This window comes from Mesoplodon densirostris, chromosome 7, assembly GCF_025265405.1.
Source record: "Mesoplodon densirostris isolate mMesDen1 chromosome 7, mMesDen1 primary haplotype, whole genome shotgun sequence".
Classification (NCBI taxonomy): domain Eukaryota; kingdom Metazoa; phylum Chordata; class Mammalia; order Artiodactyla; family Ziphiidae; genus Mesoplodon; species Mesoplodon densirostris.
Window position 1 is genome coordinate 5,730,150 of NC_082667.1, and position 11,035 is coordinate 5,741,184.

Genomic DNA, 11,035 nt, shown 5'->3' on the forward strand with positions numbered 1-11,035 from the left:
TGTTCCAGGGTCATCATGGGTTTGACAGAAAGCTTTTCAAGGTGTTAGTTTCTCTGTAATGATATTGTTAGGTCCGCAAGAAGACAAAGGACGGGGTGGCGTCACACAGGCACATACGTGTTCTGCGCCTGGCCAGTCTGTTAGGATGGATGATGGACTTGGGGCATTCATAGCTTCTGGCCTCAAAGCTTCCACCCTTTTACTGCTTGCTTGCCATTTTCAAAATGAACTGACCCAATTCACCAAACCACCAGTTACCAGACTCAGAATTGTGATAGAGGAGCAGTTTGAATGTCATTATACTATGACGTGTTGTAATACCCACTCGACCGAAAGTAGCAAGAGAGATGAAAAGGAGAAAGAAACAAGCTTTAAGATACCACTTGTGGGGCGGGGGGGCAAGACCTGATAGAAACTGGGAAAAGAGAATGAAGAATAAAGAGAAAAGAAAGAGAAGAATCCTAAGTGAGCACAAGAAAACACATCACGTTTGTGGAGCCTTGAAGTCCTGGCACCATCCTGGTTGCTACTGTTTTTCGTCTGGGTAACACCAGTTTTCTCTAGTTGCTACTAAAGCCGTAGGCTCCTTAGTCTGACTTGTCTCTGATAGGAATAAAGTTTAAAAGTTTTAACTTGATGGTCCCCAAAGTATGCCTGTTTTGGCACTATAAATGTCCATACATACTTGTTAGCAGTAAGTACCGTCTGAGGTCTGATTATTTTAGGCTCTTCTCCCTGTCTTCAGATGTTTTCAGCCCAACTCTGGGTACTCCTCTCCACTACAGAAAATCCCAAAGAAAAGGGAAGGTGTCTCCCGTGACGGTGACTGTCACTGCCGTGAATCCTGACTCTACCTTCTGCTGGGAGTCAGAGGCCAGGGGTAACCTCTGCCGTGGAAGAGCGATGCCGCATTCCTATTCCAGTCTTTAACGTCCAAAGTGAACAAAGAAGAGCAGTTAGTTTGTCATTCACTGTTGATTGTTGGTTTTAAAAATAAACGCAGCATAATCAACATTTTGTTTTCTGAGTCTGGTTCCTTGGTGAAACTGGCGACTTGTGAAGCCCATTTTATAAATGTCTACATAAAAACACTTAGGAGTGTGCTGCCAGCCACATGTGGAGATGGCCACGACACTGTCCACGTGGCTCTGTGACGTTCGTGCGGGTGTTTTGTGTTATGCGTTAACCATATACTGATGTGTAGATACTGAACTCAGTACACCACTTAGTTTAAAAAATCAAAATAGGAAAAATTTTTTGGAAGGTGTTGAGTGTTCTATTATGTGACCATCTATGGGATATTTACTAATAAACCAAATACATGTTCAAAGCCTGCTAGTTGTTAAAAACAGCGAGAGAAGTGTATGAGACTTGGGCCCCTCCCTTGGGGAGTTTATGCCTTAGCTCCAGGATGGGACCAGTACACAGTAACTATGCAGAGCAGACTGTAAATGCCGCTTCCTAAAGGCTAGAGGGAATAGGTAATCCCTTTGAGCTGTAGTCTCAGCATTACAGAATAGAAATATAGCACTTTACCGTGACTGCTTATATTAGGGTGCTTACTTTATTCAGATTACTTTTCTGCAGATGATTGTCTTGAGTAATTCAAGGGTTGGCATAAGTAGCTTTGAGGGTCATGTGACAGCTGCTAGACGTGGCTCAGGGCTCTGAAGGAGCTCGAGGTTTGCTCCAGTGGTCTCTGAGAACATTGTGCACTAAGTATGTTCATAGCAGTGTTTTCTCGGGCTCTTACATGTGTTCTTTTAGGCTGTATTTCTTTTGCTGTTTGTGTCTTGACCAAACCCTTCTACCTGTTTGAAAGAAAAGACTTTTTGAGACTGCAGTGGATGCAAGGCCAGATGTGCCCAAGCCTTTCTTCCAAGGGGCGTGGGCATACATCTTGTGTATAGATTCCGAGTACCCATCTTATCCTGCAGTTTGGTTAGAATTAAGCAGCTGACAGCTAGAGAGGAACTGCTTTCTTTGAAAAACGTGTTTGTTCTTTTTAAAGAAACGTTTCTGCCTAGTTGGAAGAAAAAAATATTTCTTCCTTCCATGCAGGTCCTTTTTTGGAAGGTGTCTCAAGAACCACAACTTGACTGTTTGCTTTAGCATCCAGAGAGGAGACAAGAAAGCCATTTTCACAGATTCAGTCCACAGACCTGAATTATACTGCCATGACTAGAAGAGTCGGGGTTTTTAGGCCTCTTGTGCCTCCGTGGCTAGGCCACCCCCATAGTGCTGCGTCCTGGACGTGAGTCACTGAAAATGCCACGAGTTGGTGCAAGTCCCAGAGGCCTCCCACCAGTGGAATAAGTTCACTCAGCTGGACTGAGGAGCGCCTGTCCTGGAGACAGTGGGCTGGGCCACCAGCTGTCACTCTTTATCCGGCCACAGACATCACTGGTTGGTCTGAACACTTTTCTGCTGAGCCTGCCGGCTGCTTCAGAATCCTTTCCAACACCTTTTCCAGCCATTCACTCCTGTGTTGGTTGCATGAGGTTGGAGCCTGCTTCTTGTGCCTGACAGACTCCTTGAACTGGAGTCTTTAAAATCCTATTGAGGGTTTTTTGGATCCTCATGTTGGGAACATGCCAAGCTGTGTGTGGCCCTCTTGTTCCCTTGGCTCCACAGTGTGTGTTTCTGGGGCTTGTCCACTGCAGAGCATGGGTGCAGCCCGAGCGTTCTGGAAGCTTTGATGTCGTTTTGCTGCTCTCGTGTCTGGCTGTCATTCTCGATGCCCACACAGAGCTGCCGTATGATTTTGAGGACACCCTGAGGGAACCGCGATAGCTGTACCTTGGGTCCTTTCCCAGGAGCTGGGACTGGCCCCGTAATAGCTCTCTGGTGTCCCTTAGAGGCCGTGTGACGGTGCGGTGAAAAGCTTGAGATCTGGAGCCACAGACCTCAGTGCACGTCCCATCTCTGCCGCTGACCGGTGGACGCTCTTAGGCACGCTAGCCCACCGGAACTTGGTTTCGCTTAGTGTAATAGCTCTTACTTCAGAGAATGCTTATTATGATTGAGATCATACTAATTTGCCCATTTGGCACTGTACCTTGTATGTACTGATTGCTAAGAATGTGTATCTTCACCTGAAATTACTGTCTAGGTATATGCATTTGGGATTTGTCCCAGCCATGAGGGAAGAGAGCCACACGTGGTGTGTTAGTGCCAAAGCCAGGGCAGCCGTGGCCGTGCCTTCCCTCCACTGTGTCAGGATCCTGTCTCTTGATAGACTTTTCTTAGTTCGCCGTTGTGACCGCCGTCTCTCCCTCAGCCTACTGTTGCTGGCACTCACCCCCATCCCCCCGCGCTAGTGTAGCAGTGCCTTCGTGGCGCAGTGAAGGCCCTGGGTGCTTAGGCAAGTTGCTCACATTTCTCTCACCTGGCCGGCCTGTGCCTTTTCTGCCCTTTGACTTGAGCACACCTTTTAGCTGGGCTTTTGTTGAGATAACGCTTTTCAAACAAAATGAGAATACACTGTTAAATACATAAATATGTGAGTGAAGTCTCTCTATTGAAATAACACGTAGCATCAAATTCAGTCTCTCTTGTGCTCTTTAAAACACACTCTGAAGTGCCTTGTCCGTGGTTCACTGCAATCGGCTAACAATGAGCCTCTCGGAAGGAGGGGTGGAAGCGGGAGAGCCCAGATGCAAAATCACCGTAAGTGAGATTCATCCAGTGATTCAACATCAGGGCCCAAGTGAGGAGACTCCCAGGTGCCGTGAAGAGCCATAGGCAGGGTGGCCTGTCACGTGTAGAGTCGTGAAAGGCTTCCTGAGAGAAGTGCTTGCTGAGCTGAGTCTTAAAAGGGGAGGAGACGTTGGCCAAGTGAACCGTGCTCAAAGCAGAGGGAACGTCCCAAATGAACACGTGGGCACGAGTGTAGGGTTTGCATCAGTAAAGGTCATCAAGGCTGGAGTTGAAGGTGGGAAGAAGGGATGTGAGCATAATTTAAAATTTTGGACTTTATTCTTAGGTATTAGGTTATTGGCAGGTTTAAAGCCCAGAAGTGCCGTGGCGTACTAGGAGAATCATCTGGGCCGCGTGGTGGGGGATGGAATGTCGGGGAAGCAGTAGGGAGGCAAGGAAAGGCGGGAGCTAGTGCCAGAGTCGAGGCAGGAAACGGTGGCATCAGGAATGGAGAGAAGGTGGTGTTTCTAGCGACACTGCAGGAGTGGACTCCACAGGACCGCTGGCTGGTCGGTGCGAGTTAGCGAGGGCAGGCGTCAAGGATGACCTCCCCGTGTCTGCTTGGGCAGCTGGCTGGGTGGTGGTGGTATTGACCAAGATGGAGAACGTAGGCTTGGTGGTGAGTTCCCTTTGGGCATGTTGACTTGTGAGGGGCTCACGAGACAATCTTAGCAGGCGATCAAGGTCCCAATGGACCTTCGGTGATGCGGATCTGTAATGAAGGCGAGAATCAGGCTAGCGACTGTGGTTTGGGAACTGCCAGCATATCGATGGTGACAGCCGTGGGGGAGTGGCTGCTTACCGCCTGGAGACTGAGTAGAGTTTTCAAGGGGCCTAGGATAGCAGAGGCCTGAGGAGTGCAGTCCACCGGGCAGATGGAGGAAGAGGGCCCGGGACACGGAGGGAAGGCCAGGAGAGTGTGCTCTCGCAAGCAGCCAAGGAGAGAGGGGTTTCAGGAAAAATAATGGCTAGCGGCGTCACATTCTGCAGAGAAGGGAACAACGGCACAGGCTGGAAGGGGCTGCTGGGTTTCAGGACGAGGAGACCGTGAGGGAGGCTGGCAGAGGTGCTGTTGAGGAGGACAGGCTGGATCCACACTGCCGGGGGCCTGCAGTCAAGGATACACGGCATAAGTGATCATTGTGAAGGGGCGGTTGCAGGTAGGAAATGAGAACCGCTGGCCTTGGTCGTAGAATGGTCCTTGAAGAGCCACAGACAGCAAAGTCTCATCATAGCCACATTTGAGAGAGGCAGGCACCAGCAGTGGTGTGTTTACATCGTAAGCACATCGACTCTCACCTTGTAGGAAGCCTTGTAAGCACAAAGAAATCCTTTAGCAAAAGCAGTCCCTAAATATCCTTATAGTTAAAAAATTATTTCTGGTAAGTTCTGTATAATTCAGTTCATAATACGTCGGTGGTTCTCAAATTGAGTGGCACCCAAACTTTACTGCTACTACTGTTCTAAAAACAAGTTGCCTCCCTGGTAGCATCCCGCACAGATAAGCGTGTTCTTGGTTCAATCAGTGGATCTCACTCCTGGGAATTCTGCTGGTTTGGAGATTCCCAAAGCCATTCGTGAGCCAGTCTTCCTGAGTCCAGAGACTTCTGTTCTTGGCGGGTTGATATTTCTGGAATGCAGTTATGCGTTCTTGTTCCTCTCCCTCAATTAAAAACTAACTAACGGTAACCTGACTTGCTCAGCCATGCAGAAGGAACAGCAGTCACCCTGGCGACCCTCGGGCGTGTAGTAAGCAGCAGTCTTGTTGGGCAGTGTACTGGGCTTACCCATGTTCCCTGGTTTTTATTCCCTCTGTTTTCTGTCAAGAGGTGGTGATGATTCGTTTGGTCATCTCAACTTCCCTAGTGAATGATTTAAAGGGGTATTTTGATGGGAAGAGCTTTTCAAGTGGGGGATGAGGAGCAGACTAAGTGATCAAGAAAGTGACTCACGTAAAACACTATGACTATAAATCCAAAATGTAGACGTAGAGAAAAACAAAGATGGCGGAAAGGAAAGTCAGTGGCAAGGTCAGAGGCTCACCACGCGGCCACCTTACGCTTGAGTCGCATACAAGCCTTTTGAGAAGCCGTTCAACTGTCATGTTAGTTCTCAGGTTGTCATTCCCAGTAGGTTGTCATCCCCTTGTCCAGAGGAAGGAAGTTGGGTCCCCCTTGTCTCGAGAGTGTAACTCTAGCAGTGCGCTTCTCCCCCCTTTCGGTTTGATTGTCGGCGGCGGGCAGTCAGCGGAGGGAAGGGGCCCAGTAAGTTCCGCAGCCTTCAGAGTCCCTGCTGGTCCTCACAGCACTGAAGGGAACAGCTTAGACGGTGCGGTATTCGGGGGTAAATGTCTAGTGGGAGTAACAATATGTGGTTCTTAGGATCTCTTTTTCTTACTTGAAAACATCGTGATAGAATTTGTCTCTGAGAGCCCGTTAGTCATCTGTTGCCGTTCTGGATTACTAGTCAAGTAATATACTTCGAGTTAATGAATAATGGATTTTAGAAACATTTTAAATGATGATTTTAAGAAGAATTTGTGAAAGAAAAATATTATTTTTACTTAGCTTTACTTCAAATATTTTATGTGGTAAAAGACTAAATCAGGGAAAGAAATACTCAGTTTGGACTAGTGTCGTCATGATAGATTAAGGACACTTAGAGTGAAATCCAGGTCCTTGCTGTGCTAAGAGCTCTTTAACCCTAAAATTACATACCTGGAAAGTGAATAGATGCTTCTTAAATTAGAGGCAGAAATTAGAATGTAAAGGAAAACTGTAGGAAGTGCTTGTGTGCTGGCAGAAATGCAACTGGGGTCTGTCTACCGCGTTTTTTGTATAATCTAAACATTTCATAGCTAATCGTCCGGGTGTTGGCGTTGTTTTGTTGAACGTTACCATGTTACCAAGACTGTTTTTCATCCTTTTTTTTTTTTTAAACTTTGCAGCTTCTAACCGAAAATCTTCAGTTGGTATGAAAAAGAACAGCAGCAAGAGCAGAGCATTAACAAGGCAGTCTATGTCAAGAATTCCAGCTTCTTCCAACTCTACCTCATCTAAGCTAACTCCTATAAATAATTCCAGGGTACCAAAGAAACTGAAAAAACCTGCAAAGCCTTTACTTTCAAAGATAAAATTAAGAAATCATTGCAAACGGCTGGAGCAGAAGAGTGCTTCGGGGAAACTCGAAATGGGGAACTTAGTACTTAAAGAGCCTAAAGTAGTTCTGTACAAAAATTTGCCCATTAAAAAAGATAAGGAGCCAGAGGGACCAGTCCCGGCCGCAGTGGCCAGTGGGTGCTTAACTAGACACGCAGCGAGGGAGCACAAGCAGAACTCCGGGCGAGGCGCCCCTGCACACGTGGAGGGTGCCCCCTGCACCTACACAACCAGGCGGTCCATGAGGACGAGGATGAATTTGAAGGAGACCTCCGACATCAAGCTTGAACCAAATATGTTGGATGGCTACAAAAGCAGCGTGACGGAACCTTGCCCAGACAGTGGCGAGCAACCAGCTCCTGCAGTGCAGGAAGAAGAGCTGGCTGGCGAAGCTGCACAGAAAGGGGAGGCCAAGTGTCCTAAGAGTGACAGCAGCATGTCAAAAAAGAAATCACGGCAAGGGAAACTGGGGAGACAGTTGGCAGAAGCAGAGGAATCCGCCGCGGTGCACGATTCCCCTGGCAGAGCTGGCGTGGGGCGAGAGGGGGTGGGGTCCCACCCTGACCAGGGCGAGCACAGCAGCCTGGAGGGCGTGCCCGGGAGCTACACGGACTGGCCCCCTTCTCCTGTTAGTGGTTCTGTGGTCACATCAGACAGCTTCAAAACAAAAGACGGCTTCCGAACTGCAAAAAGTAAAAAGAAGAGGCGGATCACTAGGTATGATGCACAGTTAATCCTAGAAAATAACTCTGGGATTCCCAAATTGACTCTTCGTAGGCGTCATGACAGCAGCAGCAAGACAAATGACCAAGAGAATGATGGAATGAATTCTTCAAAAATAAGCATCAAGTTAAGTAAAGACCATGAAAATGATAATAATCTCTATGTAGCAAAGCTTAATAATGGATTTAACTCAGGACCAGGCAGTAGTTCTACAAAATTAAAAATCCAGCTAAAACGGGACGAGGAAAGTAGGGGGTCGTATACGGAGGGGCTTCACGAAAATGGGGTGTGCTGTAGTGATCCTCTCTCTCTCCTGGAGTCGCGCATGGAAGTCGATGACTATAGTCAGTATGAGGAGGAAAGTACCGGTGATTCGTCCTCTTCAGAGGGAGATGAGGAGGAGGATGACTATGATGATGACTTTGAAGATGACTTTATCCCTCTTCCTCCAGCTAAGCGACTGAGGCTCATAGTTGGGAAAGACTCTATAGATATCGACATTTCTTCCAGGAGAAGAGAAGATCAGTCTTTGAGGCTGAACGCATAGCAAGCTCTTGGTCTTAATTCGACCCGGGATAACTAAAGAAATAATCAATTCCAGTCAGTTACTCCTCAACTGAAAACATTTTAGGGGCAGCACTTCTGTTGTCTTTTCACTTATCAGCATAATACTGTAGAAAGTGTACAGCGTACTGACTCTTCTTAAAAGTCTGATTTGTGCAAATTTTTATTGTACTTTTTAAATAGCCTTCTTATGTGCAATTCTGAGTTATAGAGGTAAAGCCCTGTTGTAAAATAAAGGCTCAAGCAAAATTGTACAGTGATAGCAACTTTCCACACAGGACGTTGAAAACAATAATGTGGCTACACAGTTTTCTTTTTTTATCTTTAAGAGCATCAACTGGCTCTTTAATATATGACTAAAAAATAATTTAAAACAAATCATGGTAGCAGCATATTAAGGTTTTCTAGTATATGCTAATATCACCAGCAATGTTCTTTGGCTTTTTGATTTATTTGCTAGATGTTTCCCCCTTGGAGTTTCGTCAGTTTCACAGTTTGCTGGCCCAGGTGTACTGTTTGTGACCTTGGTTAAATAGCAGACCATCGGTCGGGTGGGAGTGAAATTGGTTTCTTTAAAAAAAAAAAAAAAAAAAAACAATTACATGCGTGACAGCTAACTTTTCAGTACGTTATATGTACGAGGGTAGCAGTGTGCAGGATGAGTTTCGATACAGCGTATTTATTGCTTGTCATGTAAATTAAAGACCTTGTATTTAACACTTTTCAATCCTTTTAGATAAAATTGTTCTTTGCAAGAATGATTGGTGCTTATTTTTTCAAAAAATTTGCTGTGAACAAATGTGATGACAACAAGCAACATTATCTAATGAACTACAGCTATCTTAATTTGGGTCTTCAAGTTTTCTGTTGCACTTGTAAAATGCTACAAGGAATATTAAAAAACTCTATTCACTTTAACTTATAATAGTTTATGAAATAAAAACATGAGTCACAGCTTTTGTTCTGTGGTAACCTATAAAAAATGTTTGTCTTTGAAATTCAGTGTAAAGAACTGAAAACAGTGTATATGTTGTAAATATTTGTGTGTTGTGAGAAATTTTTGTCATAAGAAATTAAAAGAACTTACCAGGAAGGTTTTTAAGTTTAGAAATATTCATGCCAATAAAATAGGAAATTATAAATATATAGTTTTAAGCACTGCATCAGTGGGAGTTCTTGGCTTATGTTAGTTTATGTATGAAAATATCAAAGATTTTTTTGACTATATTATCAGTTAAACAAAAAGAGGAGTCATTTAATTTGTTTTTGAAGCACTTTGAGAAGAGAAATTAATTTTAAGTAACTTAATGAGCAAAATTTTGATTACTACTTTATGTTCAATACCAACCTTCCATTTCTCTGGATTGTTTTACAAATCATTGGACAAAGAATTTGAGAATATAAATCTGTAGCAGGTGTTTGACACCAGTGGGTCTCTCTATTTCTGGGAAATGTGTACATGTACTTTCAAATATACAGTGTTCCTAAGTGAAATCAATTTAGGAGATTCGTGTAGTGTCTAGAAAAGTAGCCCATATCTTTAAATACTAAAAGGAATCTGCAGGTAATGAGAAGTCCAGTGGAGAAAACCTCAATGCTTACTGTTACTACTTGTTGATTCCTACCAGTTTCTAGGTTCCTGGGGACATTATTTAAATTAAGTTCCTTAGAACTATTGCTAGTAGGTTCCAAATAGAAATTAGTAACATTCATAAAAGTTCTTTAAATTTAGAATTTTTTTCTCCTTCTGTTCTTCAAGGAATTACTTCTATAGTCTTCTGTCGTCTCGTTCCTGTTTGTTACGGTGCAGTTTCATCCTCAGGTATTAATGTGGGAGCAAGTGGCTGACCTCCTCGCCTGCTCACACCCCCCTTTGCTCGCTCCGTCTAGAATTCTTCACCTCTCGAAGCAGGGCAGCCCTGCAAGGTCTGTCCCAAGGCACTCGGAGCAGTCTACAACCTCACCCAGTCCTCCTGGTGTCTCTGGGTGGTAGTGGGAGACTCAGGCCACTGAGAAGGTCACGCTTAGACCCTGTGTCTGGGAGGTACCAGAGAGCAGGGGGTCGTCTTTTATTCCCACCATAGTTTGGAGTCTTTCAAAGAGGTTCAGAGACTAAATCTTGAACTGTTTTCTTGGATTACCAACAATAGCCATTTCAGGAATTTCAGTCTTAAGGAAAAAGTAACAAAATACCGCATTTCCCACTTTTCTCCATTTTTAAGCTTAATTTTAGTAATTTATTTATGATGTTTAACTTTATTGAGGCCTCGTCTTTGGGGGCTGACCTTCCCGTGGGTCCGAGCAGTGACGTTAGGTGGTGGTCACTGCCTCAGGAGTTGGTGTGCACAAGCGCTCGGCAGCCACTGCCGGCGCCTTCCAGGGAAACCTAATTTCCGTTTTTACAGTTAGGGGCCTCGGAGCTGGTCTAGCTCTGCTGTAGAACTTCACTGTGTGGAATGGCGAAATCCACACACTGATGACCACTTGGAAGAGGTTGCATTCAATAAAACTTAGCTAGAGCTTATGCAATGATTGGTAAAGATTTTGGCATTGTAAGAATTAGGAAATGATCATAGAAATATATGTAAAGTATTCAATTTTCAATCATTTTTCAAATTACTGTTTTAAATTGTTTTGCTGAGTTGTAATACTTTTGAGATACAATGTATTCCTTGTACTGAAAGAATGAAAAAAGGACTTTTTCAGCATTTGAGGTAAGTTCTTTAATGTTTCATTAAAAACATTTTTTACAAATATTTTGTACATGCACTTGCAGTATTGAGGTTAATCATTTTAATAAATTCGGAAATTAAAACAGTTTGGCCGGTGTTCACTGTATCTGAGAAGAAAAGATCAAAGTGGTGACTTTGTCCACAAGGTTTTCACATACA

At 44.6% G+C, this 11,035-nt stretch overlaps 1 protein-coding gene across 4 annotated transcripts in view; it reads left to right on the forward strand.

Annotated features, from left to right (window-relative positions):
- KMT5B (lysine methyltransferase 5B) overlaps positions 1 to 10,710 on the forward strand; it is a 53,745-nt gene extending 43,035 nt beyond the window's left edge. For 3 of the 4 annotated variants that reach the window (XM_060104286.1, XM_060104283.1, XM_060104284.1), the window contains one exon: positions 6,647 to 10,710. In XM_060104286.1, coding sequence (XP_059960269.1) covers positions 6,647 to 8,127 — 1,481 coding nt within the window. In that variant the 3' untranslated portion in view covers positions 8,128 to 10,710. Of the gene's footprint in view, positions 1 to 785; positions 917 to 6,646 lie in introns of those variants that run through there. The other variant, XM_060104287.1, reaches the window with a different exon arrangement.
- The last annotated feature ends 325 nt before the right edge of the window (positions 10,711 to 11,035 follow it).